Source organism: Convolutriloba macropyga, chromosome 1 (assembly GCF_964194025.1).
Source record: "Convolutriloba macropyga chromosome 1, txConMacr16.3, whole genome shotgun sequence".
NCBI classification, from domain to species: domain Eukaryota; kingdom Metazoa; phylum Xenacoelomorpha; order Acoela; family Convolutidae; genus Convolutriloba; species Convolutriloba macropyga.
Window position 1 is genome coordinate 17,304,599 of NC_134468.1, and position 13,680 is coordinate 17,318,278.

General features: G+C 36.5%; 1 protein-coding gene across 1 annotated transcript in view; it reads right to left on the reverse strand.

Moving 5' to 3' along the window:
* Nucleotides 1–13,680, reverse strand: part of LOC142335829 (eukaryotic translation initiation factor 3 subunit C-like) — a 137,829-nt gene that overhangs the window by 10,348 nt on the left and 113,801 nt on the right. Inside the window, exons 4-8 of the mRNA XM_075384160.1 lie at nt 13,277–13,546; nt 12,987–13,102; nt 9,298–9,442; nt 8,801–9,063; nt 8,230–8,562 (exon numbers count right to left, since the gene is read on the reverse strand). Of these exons, the coding sequence (XP_075240275.1) occupies nt 8,230–8,562; nt 8,801–9,063; nt 9,298–9,442; nt 12,987–13,102; nt 13,277–13,546 (1,127 nt within the window). The remainder of the gene's footprint in view (nt 1–8,229; nt 8,563–8,800; nt 9,064–9,297; nt 9,443–12,986; nt 13,103–13,276; nt 13,547–13,680) is intronic.

Here is a 13,680-nt window from a genome sequence, read left to right on the forward strand (position 1 = left end):
CGCAACCTGTAGAATTCCTGCAGAGACGTTTTACGTTTTAATGTCGGGAGTATAAGTGCCTTTAATCAATCTTCCTTTAAATTTGCAGTTGAAAATTTTGTACCAAAGAACATCAAAACTTCGAGAAAATCTACGTGGAAAAATTTCGTTGTAGTCAAAAAGCCGACATAAACGTATTAAGACTATTAACGGTTTTTTAACATTGTTGATTTTTTAACAACTTCAGAGACATCAAAACTTTAATTGCAAAATTTCGATTATTTCGTCCTTCCGTCAAACGTGGCCTCTTTTAAAAGCCAGCAAACCTTAACCCTAGCACAAATTTGAACCATCGCGATTAATTTCATAATATAACAAACTTAAAATCTGGTTTAAGAGTTTAAAGCTACTTCCGACCCCCATTTTCTCACCTAATACCCTCGCTCTTAAACAGTCTATTCTGATCATCGAGGAAAAGATTTTAGAAAATAAAACTAGCGGACCAAAAACAATCCACAGCTAAATTGTAAAAACTCTAGGCTCTACAATTTTGCCAAAAATCAGCCTAACGCTTGGCAGCTATAACCAAGAACAAGGTGAAAAAGGTAAAAAAAAAATCAGTAAACTATAGCCGTCGGGTGAATTTCTCTCTCGCTTTACCTGTTTATCTCGCTTTTCAGTATATGAAGTTAAAAGAAACACACGAAAAATTAATCAAGCGAAAAATTGCATAAAATAGACTACAAGACTAAAAATAATTGCTAAAATATTCGTTTGAGAGCAACTAATTTGGAAAATGTTTACTGTAGTGAGCAGCATTTCTCAAGTAGAGAAAAAAAAACAAAACACCATTAGTTCAAATAATAGAACATAATGAGACCTCCTTTTAAAACCAATGAAAAACCTTTGCTATAGGGCAGCTAAAAAACTTTATTAAAACAGGCCCACAGCAGTAAAACAACAATAGCTCAATTTCAGAAATGAAAAATAGCGTTCTCAATCAGAATGGGTAAAAGTACTGTATAAAATTTCTGTAAAAAAAAACGCACTAAAACCCACACTAAACGTACCAAGAAGGAAACGGGGCAAGTTTTTATTCAAATTTGAACTGCCCGAGCAAAAACTGAAAAACTCGACCTCAAAAAATTATTAAAAAGGACTCGTTGACCACTTAAGAAACGAAAACTCCCTCTCTAATACAAAATACTTGCATTGATCCATGATCGGCCGCTGAGAATGTGTGAAATTAAATTGATTTTCTATGTTCACAGGAAAATGGTTCTTGAAACTCGACAAAGTTTGTCGACAAAGAGAAGCAAAATAACAAACTTTGATAAATGCTTACCCATTACAATACTGCTCACATAGGCAATGGTAATTTCAACAATCTTTTCTCACAAATTCAGTAAGTGCAGCATTTGCAATTTTGTACCACGGAAACAATGAACATTGCAAATTGTTATTTACGCAGACAAGACAAAAAATCTTAGTATTATTGAGAAATCAAACACGCAAAATATGAAAATTTCAAAGTAAAATCAGACTGATCCATCTTTAAAAAACAGATCTAATTAATCTTTTTGGCCTGAAAATAGCAAGCCAGACAATTAAAACAACTCATTTAGTTGAACTGTTTATAGAATTAAAATGTTCATTTCACGGAAAAGAGGATGTGAGGTGTCGGGAGTCAGTTGAAAATTTTGTTCCAAAGAATATCAAATTTATGTGAAAATCTACGTGATTTCTACGTGATAAACAAAAATGTCTTGTATTCAAGGAGCTAACAGACACAAATTAAGATTAACGCTTTTTTATATAACATTGTTGATTTTTTAAACTTCATGGAGATCTCAAGACTGTAATTTCAAAATTTCAAGTACTATGTCTCGGTAAAATAGGTCCTGTTTAAAAACCAGCAAACTGTAATGCTATCAAAAATTTGAACCAGCGCAATTGATTATAATTCCGAATTTTAAACCTGGTGTAAGACTTTGAAGCAACTTCAGACACCATTTTCTATCCTAATACACCTGGTCTTAAACAGTCTATTCCGGTCATTGAAAAAATATGTGACATAATAAAACAGCTAGCGCACCAAAAAATCCACATTTAGATTGAAAAAACCCTAGGAATAACAATATAGCCACAATCAACTTAACGCTTGGCAGCTATAATTAATAAAAAAAGGTCCAAAAGATAAAATCATTAAACGATAACTAACTAACGTCGGGCGAATTGTTCCCTCGCTTTGCGTGTGCATCTCGTTTTTGAAGACAATAAGATAAAGGGGTCAGACGAAAAATTGCTCATGCGAAAAATCGCAAAAAAAGAACCACACTACTAACAATGATTGCTAAAAACTTCGTTTGAGAGCAATTAGTTTGGAGAAAGTTTATTGCCTTGAGCAGCATATCTCAAACAAAAACAATAATAGTTTGAAAAAATAAAACAATAAAAACTTCTTTAAAATCAAATGACAAAACTTTGCTAGACGACAGAAAAGAATATTCATTAAAACAGCCCCATAGTAGTAAAATAGCAATAGCAAAATCTTAGAAATGAAAATTGGCGTTTTGCATCAGAAGGCGTACAAAAACTAGGTAAAACTCTGTTCCGGAAATTTTTCAAGCGTGAACAACTTCAATGACTACTGCTAAAACGACAAAAAAAACGTCGAAAAAACGGACACATTGACGCCTATTTTTCTGTTTAACTTTGAACTACCCTACCTAGAACTTACCAAACATCATTCCTAAAAATTACCTCAAAAATATGAAATAGATCTCGTTGATCACATGAGAAAAGAAAACTCCCTCTCTAATACAAAATACTTGTATGGATCCATGACCTGCCGCTCAATAAAAAGTGTGCAATTAAATTTGACCTGTCCTGACTTTAAATTCTCAATTCTTTTCAAAAAAAAAAAGTTAAAACAAGTCCTTGATCTTCTATACTCACAGGAAAATGATTCTAGAAACTCGAGCTTGTCGATAAAAAGAAGCAAAATACCAAACGTTGATAAATGCTAAGCCTTTATAAAACTGCTCACATAGGTAATAGTAAATTCAACAACATCAATTCTCAAAAATTCAAAAAGCACAGCATTTGCAATTTTGTATTACGGATAGAATGAACATTGCAAATTTTTATTTACGTAGACATAACAAAAAGATTAGTAGGATTGAGAAATGAAATACACAAAACATGAAATATTTAAAGCAAAATCAGCCTGATCCTTCTTTCAAAAACCGATCTAATTAATCTTTTGGCCAGAAAACAGCAAACCATACTCACACTTAGTAATACTCATTTAGTTGAACTGTTTACAAAGTTGAACTGTTCATTTCACGGGAAAAAAGATGAAGGGAAAAAATCGAGGAACAAATCTTGTCTGCTTAATCTGACGAATAACAGGAGAGACAAAAAATGGACTGATAAGGCAAAAAATCAAATCTTTCTTCAGTTTTAGTTTGCAAAGCCTAAGTAAGTAAAGAGATGCCCTGGATGAAGAACTACCTGTGCCAAAACCAAAACATTTAATTCTTCAGTCGACTTCGTTGAAATAGTTATTTCTTAGAAAACATAAGGCAAAATCAAAGATTGCTTTGAAATTAACATTTTCTTACTAAAAGTCTTAATTTGCGATGCAATAAGGCAGCGCCTCCGGAGAAATGCATTAGTCGTAATGCAAAGGCTCGGGATGCAATAAAGGCAGATTTGAATGACCAGAAACAAATGTCTCAAATCCATTCTGAAATGTACAATTAAATTCAGAAATAAGTCGACGACATTCAAACACAAACAAATAACAATTTATTGCAACAATCATTTACTGGCAGCAGTTGAGCATAACTCCTCCTCCCGCCCCCCAGAAAAAAAAACGGCAGAAACCAAACTTGATTGAAGCAATTGTTTTAAAATTCTTCAAGTTAAAGTAAGAAGTTGACCACTGTCATCACAATCAGTAATTTTTCTCAAGATTGTATTTTTTAGTTCAACAAAGCCACATTTCGAAAAAGTCTGAAAACGCTGAAAAAGTCTCTTTTACGAAACGAAATCAGGTCAAACAGAAATTGTGTAAAAAACTAAAAGAGACTGCTGACAAAAAGGAAAAATAGCACGAAGATTTAAACTGACAGTCGATATTAATTGTCAATAACTTTTCTAAATGTTCTACTTTTCTTGAGAATTCAAAAACATGACAGAAAACTGAACACTAATACCAATTAGAATTTACTCTAATAGCCCTCGAAAAATTACTGAACTAAATCTTACGCGCCAAGTCTTTACAAGTTTATCCCATTTTTTCTATCTGGAACGTATACACCTACATTTTGCAAGGTTTTTGATTGAAATCTAAATTTCATTTAGTTAACAGTTTGTGAGGTTAGTCAGACGTCCAACGTGAAAATGCTCTTTTGTGTCAAACTAAAAAAAAATTGAACGAAAGATACCGCAAATTTAAACAAGTGACTAACATCGGGCGAACTGCTCTCCAACAACCGGTTGCCATCGGTAGTAGCCAGGTGGGGCTTAGGGAGGCTGGCATTGTGGGGAAGGTGAGCGGTGTGGGGTCTCAGTGGGAGGGTCACGCGTAGGAGGCTAGGGATGGAATGAGATGCAGGAGGGAGAGTGCTGGACGAGGAACGGTTTGAAATCGCCAGGTGGAGGACTGTGGACGGGGGAGTGCTGGTGGGGGATAGGGGAGTGAGTGTGGAGTGACTGAGGGAGAGGGCCAAACTTCTAAGAGCCGCCCTTCACAGTGATGATGTTTCCCTAACATTTTTGGTAAATCGCATATTTAGATAGTAGTAGGTTGTAAGGCTCTAAGAGATCTGCTGAGTCATCATGCCCTCCAAGTTTTGCTTTATCTGTTTATACTGTTTTGGGGACCAAAAGATAGAAAGCGCCATACAAAAAAATTGTAAAGCAAAAAAATGCATGAAAAAAGACCGCAGGACTGATATAAACCGGACAAGTTTCAGAATTCGAAACTAAACATTTTCCTTGAGCAACCAAAAGACGAGACCTATCAATGACTATGAATGTCAAACAGGTTCGAGAAAAAGTGTTTTAGAAAAGTAAACACGAACTAAAAAACACTGCCAAGAACACGATTTCTGTCGAAACAACGTTTCATCATTCTAATTAAAAACTAGCAGGCCCGCAAAAACAATGCAAGTAAATCATTTAACAGAATAGGAGGCTTGAATGAAATTAGGATCTTTTATACCCAAGCCTGGTCTCTCCAAAAATGCCGCTCTTGAATGCCATAGGTCTTACCACTTACAACACCGATTCCTATTGTTTGCAAACATTGCCCCATGCAGCAGCAACCTTTTGGTCAACTTATTTTTAGCTTTGCTGTGTCGCATGTTTAAGAAGCGGTCAGGCTTGTTCAGATGATGAGCTTCTAAATGGCGGCATAACGCTTCTCAAAACGCACGTACGTTACTCTGCAAGTTTGAAGAGCTTTAAAACATCCAAGAATTAGGAACTTAATCAATTTTTATAGTGCTATGTCACTAAAATTGAAAAAAAAGGGGAAAGGAAGAAAGAAACAGAAGTGGATGAAAAACTATTATTTCTGGGCCAATAAAAAAGGAACAATGTTCGACTCTAGCTCGGTCGCGCACCAATGCCCCCGCTTAAGAGTCGTAGGTCTCATTCCTCACGCTACCGATGCGTAGTGCAATTGACTTTCTCTTTCTATAGCAGCAGAACTTTGTCAATGCGTTCATTGGATCGCCTACTTATGTGACATGTTTAATGAGCGGGAACACATGTGCAGGTAACGAGCTTGAAAATGGAGATATGGCGGGTCTCAAAGCGCTTGGCTGCACCTCTAAGGACAAATAAAGCATGTGACCAGAAGAGCCCTGTTAACCATTTCGCTCAAGAGCAACCTCCATTTAATAGAATCTGTGGTTAAAAGGAATATAATTTAGCAGTGAAAGATAAAGATTTAAAGAGAAAAAAGAAAGACAAGAGTGAATCGAATAAAACATTTACCTATTTTTGGCTCAAGAACTGAATAACTTTTTTAGCAGTAAATTGGGTGCGAACCCACGCCCCTCGCTTGACTACCATAGGTCTTATCCCTGACGCTACCGATGCCTAATGCATTTGTAAATTGCTCTTTATACGTTTTCGGTCAATGTATTTATTGGCTCGCCTGTTTTAGCAGTGCGGCATAATTAGTGAGCGCAAAACAGGTAAAAAAGACAAAAGCAAACGAAAAGAACCGAAATAAAGATAACATCCCAATTTGGTCGGCCAGGAAACTATTCGTCTTTTTCCGCCCAACTCGAACCCCCGTCCCTCGTTTAAGAGCCAGTGCTCTTATCCCTTATGCTACGGATGGCTATTGTTTACGTCTATTACCCTCTCTAATAAGCAAATTTCTGGTATTTGGCTATTTTGGCTATTTGGCTGGCGTAATGTGCGTAATTGCGTATGCGGCTTGCTCAAAGGACGCAAAAACAAGCGCAGATTAGGACAAAAATTGCTGTAAAGCGCGTCTCAAAACACATGCGTTACGCTCTAATTAGACTCCAACCACTAACCCTCGCTTAAGATTCATTGGCCTTATCATCTACGCTACCGATGTCTATTGCTTACGCCTATTGACCTTTCCAATGATCAAACTTTTGGTTAATTTTTGGTTAGTGGCTAATTGGCTCGCTTGTTTTGGCTATGCGGCCTGCTTTATGAGTGCAGAAAATGAGCGAATTAGGAGCGTATATATGGCAAAATAGCGTGTCTCAAAACGCATGCATTACGCTAGGCTGCATGTTTAAGGGACGCTAAAACATGTAAAGATAGGAGCTTAAACATTGTGGTATAGAATTCGAGTTAGAATTAATATATAGATTAGACTCAACAAATAGCTCAATTTCATGTTCATGAATGATCGAAATCACCCCTCCCATTTGACTTCAAAAATCATGGAAAATTTTTAAACGGCTCCAATACAATTCAAAATCTTTGAATTGTGAAAAGGAGAGCACCTAAATAATACCCGTTTCAATCGGTAACGGCAGCCATTAAACAGCAGTCAGGAAACACGAGAAAGAAAGGCAAGTTTCGAGAAACAAAACCATCGCATAAAAAAATGTCACCAGCCAGAACCTAACTAGCAGCAGGAAATAAAGATCCTGTTGAGTTTTGGCCCTTATATGACGTTGCAAACTCCACTGTCACTAGAAACTTTCCTGGTGTTAGAAACTTGACAACTCACCGAATTAATCAATAATGGGGTCGTGTTTCGGTCTAGTTAATTGCCGTAGGTGATATGAAGTCAATAATTGTATTTTGTCGGTGAATCTTCTGTCACTACAATTTTTGTTTGATAATTTCCTGAGATGCATCTTCTTAATTTTCTAAGATAGCCTCATAATATCTGTTTGAACTGTTGTTATATGCCAGTGTTTGTCTCGGACATTTTTTGTAAAGACGACTCAGCGAAATGGATTCCGGAAAACTTTGTGGTAAAAAATAGCTTTTAATTGCGCCTCAAAATCCTATTATAATTTGAACAGTTCAAAAATTAGTTAACAAGGGCGGATTTCCAAAAAAAACGCTATGTTGCAGAAAATTTTTAGTTACATCAAAAACACTGCTTTGAAAAATCCGCACGTTCGTTCTGCTTGTTTCGTAGCCCATCTTTCTCGCACACTATAACTTATCTTGGAGTCGAAAAAAAATAACCCACTAACTTCAGGTGATTTGCTTTCATACGATAGGCGAACGGTTGCTTGCTTTGTCATTAGCTAGCTGGCACTTTTAAGGAGGCCAACTTACGCTTAACTGAGAGAGGGAGGAAAGGAGCATTAAAAGGGAGTGCATTAGGAGTGAGGGAGGCGCTTAATTGAGGGAAGGGAGAGAGAAGTGGGGCTCTCAATGGAGGTCGCGCGTGGGGGGTTGGGGGTTAGGTGAGGCGAGGAACGATCTTACATTTTTTCAGCAGCTTCAGTTATTCGTGAAATTCTCGACTAGTAAAGCTGAATACTGGTCAACAATTTACAGCCCTCCTCATCACCTGCTTATGCCGTTTCTGAGGACAACAAGTCAAATGGTAAGACGAAAACTCTTTTAGACGAAAAGTCGGTGGTACGAAAAACCTCAAAAAGGAAGTCCAAATAGGACTTATGTAACTGCTTCAAACTTCGTTTGAGAGCAATTAAACTGGACAATGGCAATATAGCTCATCTATTGCATCGCAGCTATATGACAAAAACGGACACTAACTTGTCGATGTAATCAGTTGAGTGACAGTCAGAGTCTTGGAGCACCTTAGTGAACTCGGTTGCCAGTCTGTTAATCATGGTTAGAACACAGCCGTTAACCTTGTACACTCCAGATTCCGCTGCATCCTCTCCTTCGTTGACCTTATCCTCCTTATCTTTATTCTCACCCTCCGCACTTCCCTCGTCTTTGTTAACGGCGGGGGCTGCCGGTTTCTCAGAGCCAGGTGTTGGTTTCTTCAGAAGTTCATCTTCCTCTTTGAAAGATGGGTCCACTTTTAGTGTCGAGATGTTATTACAAACCAAATCGCATATCTTCTCCAAATGCTCAAGTGCCCTAAATGCAATAGATGCTCATCATGAAACAGAATTGTATGACAGACACACACAACAGAAAAATAAGACCAAGAAAAAGAGAAATTTCCCCCACCACCACGCTAATTTTTAACGTCTAGTTGATGCGTCAACTGATTTTGTGTAGATGCGAGCTTTCTTTTTAATTCCATAGGCGCTTTGACTTGATATTATTGAGGTTTGAAATGGTCAAAGGAATGATAAGCTTAACAAAGACTTACAGAAGCCAATGTTTCATCTTCATTGACTCGAATATGTTAGTGTTGAGATCAAAGATAGAGGAGATAAGGCTGATGTAGATTTTACAGGCCACGCCTTCACCCAGTCCACTCAGCTCAGTCACTCCCAATAACTCAGTCAGAATCTCAATCTGCTCATATTTATCGGTACCCTTCTTTCCCCTGTTCGATATGACGTCATTGAACTTCTTCATCATCATGTCATACGTCACTTCACTCTCTTTAGGAAAGATTTTGGGTTTCTCCTAAAAAAAGTCATGCCTTCATTCTCAGCAAACTTGTCTCAATCAAGAACGAAGAGTATGACCGCTGCCTTAAACTTCCAATTCATCTACCAAATTAGTTGCAACACTTGTCTGGTAGAGCTTGAAAATGGTTAAGTTCGAGGCTGCATATTTCACATAATTACAGACTTATTTAGGGCATCCATTAATAACAAGTTTTCCATGAATTCGATTTTGAAATCCAAGGCCAAATACCTTAGCATCCATGGCGCCAGTTTGAGCTGCTTCTTCGGCCTCACGCCTTTGTTTCTTCTCCAACTCCTTCTCTTTCCTTCTCTGCTGTTTCCTAAGATCTTTCTCTTTGTTACTTTCTTTCGTCTGCACCTTCTCGCTTGTTTCCCTAAATCACACTTATTGCATGAAAAGTAGCTTAGTAAGAGCGATATGAAATTCACCCGTCACATTATACGGATAGAAATTCTCGCATTCACCTGAAGTTTGGTTCGTGTTGTCGCCACGTTCACGCTCGCGCAACGCATATGGCTTGCTTAACAGTCAACTGACCGTTTTAAGATAGTTTTAAGATCGCCACTAGATCGACCGGAATTTATGAAATTAAGTTAAATTTTCAAAAACAATCACAGGCTTTTTTCATTTTACCAAACCATCAACATAGCTAGCAGATTGCCAAAAAACAGCCGCGTGAGCTTCGTTTATCTCCAGTCTGAACAAGATAGAAAAGAACACATCAAAAAACAGATTTCTCTTCTTTCAATTAATTGCTGAGATGTTATATTTTGATTAAAAATCTGTATAACTTATTGGTGCTTTCATTAGATGTTCTCAATCTCCTTGAACTAAAGTAGTCATACTTGAACTAAAGTAGTCAATCTCCTTGAACTAAAGTGGCCCTATCTCCTTGAACTAAAGTAGTCATTGTGAAATCTTGACGAAAAAACAGCAGGACAAGACCTGAAACAATTCAAAGAAGTTTTATTGGCTAAACAAAAAACAAGACCAGGAACGGACGAATGCATTGGAAAAACCATTTAAAAAAACAATCAGATAAAAAAACGAAAAACAGAAGAAAAAATATTGTCAAAGTTCCGCATGTGAACAAATTTTTGTTCAAACACTATTTTCTCTACTTTAAAATAAGAGCGAAAAAAATTAACGCCTGAAAACAAATTGCTTTTTCGCTCCACTTCCTGTTTCCCCTTGACCAAAATCATCCCTTCAGTTTGACTTCAAAATCATGAAAATGTGTCAACAATTTCCCAATACAACTCAAATTCATTGAATGTCAAAAACATTGCAGAAAAAGTTCTGAAACAAAATTCAGAGAAATTGCAACGACAAAAAAACTAGAGTTGGAAAAGACTGGGATTGGATTTAGAAAACAAAATCCGATCAAAAAATAGGAAAGACAGTAAAACCCCGAGCCGCAAGTGAACAAACATAGCCGGAAAATAGCCAGAAAATAGCCACGATAGACGCTTGTGGCCGTCAATGGAATTGAAATACCTAAAGAAATAGGATATACAGATTGACCACCCGTCCTTTAATAGACCACTGGACTTTTTGGATTACATCGGACTGTCAATTTTATGAGACACATACGCTCTATAAAGAAAAAGCCCGAATAGAGCTTTATCAAAATTAATATTTGCAATCAAAGACTCTAATACTCAAGAAATAGGGCATATACGTTTGGCACTACTTAGATGCACACTATTGATCTTTAACAAGTAAACCTTAATAAATTTAAAATTCATCAAGTGAATTCAGAAGTCATATTTTTGAGTGAAATAAGTCACGCAATTGACCTGAAAGCAGAACAAATGACGTCACGCGCACAAATTTTATGGCGAAGCAAAAGAAGTCACTGAAATTGAAATCAATGGTCTCAAGAATCATCGACGGAGACGACGAAATTTAAAAAACCACGATGTCCCCAATAATAGCCGCTATCACTTCGCGGCTATTAAAAAAACTACAATCAAGAAAGCGAAATTTTGTTTAAACACCGTTTTCTCAAACCAATCTAAATTAGAGTGAAAAATTTTATACCGTAAAGGTACTCGCTTTTTCGCTCCACTCCCCTGTCGGCGTGCCCAAAATCACAGCTCCAATTCAAACAAATCATAAACAAAAACATTAGTCCAAGTATTTCAGACATGAGTGAAGTTCGTCTTCGTAAAAACAACCGGCCGACTTAATTACTAGTATCGATTGTCCATGACAATCAAAGTAAATAAAATCTTAGAACAAACAGCAAAAAAAAGCTAAAGAGCCAAAACTAAACCTTAGAAAATAAGGAAAACTCAACTACCTTTTCATAAAGTACAAGTAGGAATACGAACAAAAACTTAAACCAAATTGAGACTACAAAAGAACTCAACAAAATTCGACAAGCCATAATCGGCTCACAAAAATCTCAACTTTTAAAAAACACTAAGAAAATGAGAAAAGTAAAAAAAAATTATCGAATTTTTTACTGATTCCATTAAAAAAACACTTAGCGCCCAAAATATTTTCCAATTGCAATTTAAAAAACGCCTAGAAGCATTAAGCTTCAGTTCAGATACCCATAAGAGCAATTAAACAAAAGAATGGGCCAAAAAAAATAAAATATCTTTAATATCTGAGAAATGGTAGAACCTAAAATTAGCTCGTTGATTACCAATATGCATGACCCAATAACTCCTTGGAACTTAAAACTAAAACTGAGATAAACTAAAAACATAAAAGGACTAATCTCGGAAAAATTGCTCTCTAACGACAGGCGGGTGGAAAAACATTTGACCCCACCGGGATTCGAAACATTGACCTGCCAACAGTGCTATTTGGCCCTTATTTTTGCTATGCTGCAACCGACTTTAGATTATCAACAAGCCTTGCTTCGGATGGAGAGCAATAGAGAACTCAAAAATGAAGAACGAAAGCGTGAAAAAGTCACTTAAGTCAAAGAATGTTCTCGAAGAACATGCGCAAAATGGTCAAGCAAAAACTCTGCATAAAAAAGACCAATAGGAGTACAATAATTGCTATGAACTTCACTCAATAAAAATTAAAAATTAACTTTCAGACTACATTAAAAAGTTAAAACAAAACAGCTTGAAAAGTCATGAAGGTGATTGGAAAAAATCCGCAAGCAAAAAGTTTTCACATCAACAATTTTTGCAAGAAGGTATGAACGATATAACCACTCTCCCTTTTATCCGGACCTCCGATCTGATCTTTATAATAGGTTTTTTCAAACTATATTCACTCCCGGACCTTCTGTTTTTTTCACTTACTTATCAAAATAAAACAGTTGGAAGAAATTCGGAAACAATTCAAAGTCGTCTTCGTCAAAAAACTTCTCGCTTAACAAGTTTCTACTCGTATAACGCGTCAAAGCAGAGAAAATAAGAATCTTAAGTCTAATAACTAACGAAAAATAGGCCAAATACAAAAACAACTAAAAAATTAAGAAAATTCGGTTACATTTTCATACAGTACAAGTTCACATACAACCCAAACACTTCGTTTCAAGCAATTAAGACTATAAACTCACTCGAGTAATAATAGGTAACCATTATTAAGCTCAAAGATTTCTCTAAAGATTAAGAAACTAGATTTAAAATTTAAAAAACTGCTTTGTACCAGATTTACAATTCGTAATAGAGAATGCTTACGAGCATCAGGCTTTAATTCAGCTACCAATAAACAAAACAATACAGTTGACCAAAATCGCCCAAAAATTAGCAAACTGGCAAAAAAAACTTCAAATTAGCGTAAAATTCCCGTTAATTACAAAAAAAAGCTTCGAGTCGGAAAAACAGAAAACCATAACGCCTCTTCGAGTCGTTAAAGAGTCAGCACCCCAATGCAATTCAAGTTTTTTTAATTTAAAAGTCCGAACTATCGCTTTGGGGCTAATAATAACTAAGTTAACTAACTTTTTCAAGAAGTATTGAGCAATGTTCTTGAAGACGTATTTCTCTCCCTCCTTTTTGATCTCGACAGAACTGACAGTTGAAGAGTCGGAGCTGCCACCCCAGCTACTCACAGACGACTAAACCACATCTCAAATTTTAAAAAGCAAACGATAGTAAATTCCACTACTTATCGGTACAGTTATCGAAAACTGAGGCAGTTATCCAATTTTCTAAGGCAAGTTCAATAGTTATTTACATTAAATTGAAGTAAAATATATTTTAAAGCTCATTCATTTGTCTAAGATTCTAACCTCGTCATCTTTAGCTGCAGGCTTCCCCTCCTTCATAGCTTGAATCTCGTCTCTGGAAAAGCCTTGGTCATCCATATCATCGTCCGAATCTGGCTCGTTCACGTCCATATCCGCTTCCACTTCTTCGCCTGATTCCCAGGGATTATCTCGATAACGCTTGATGTCTTCCTCAAAATCCTTATTGTATTTGCGGATCCGTTGACGCAAAGTGCCAAGGGATTTTCCATTTGTCTTATTCAACCTGGCACGCAATTCTTTATCTTCCCAGCTCTAAAATAGCACAAATAAATAAGTATTGTTCAAAGTCATTATGGCTTCTGAAGTGACATAAACAACTAATACTGTAACCAAAAATATAATCGTAACAACTAATGCTGAAACAAAAAAAAGTTTGCATCTTAGAG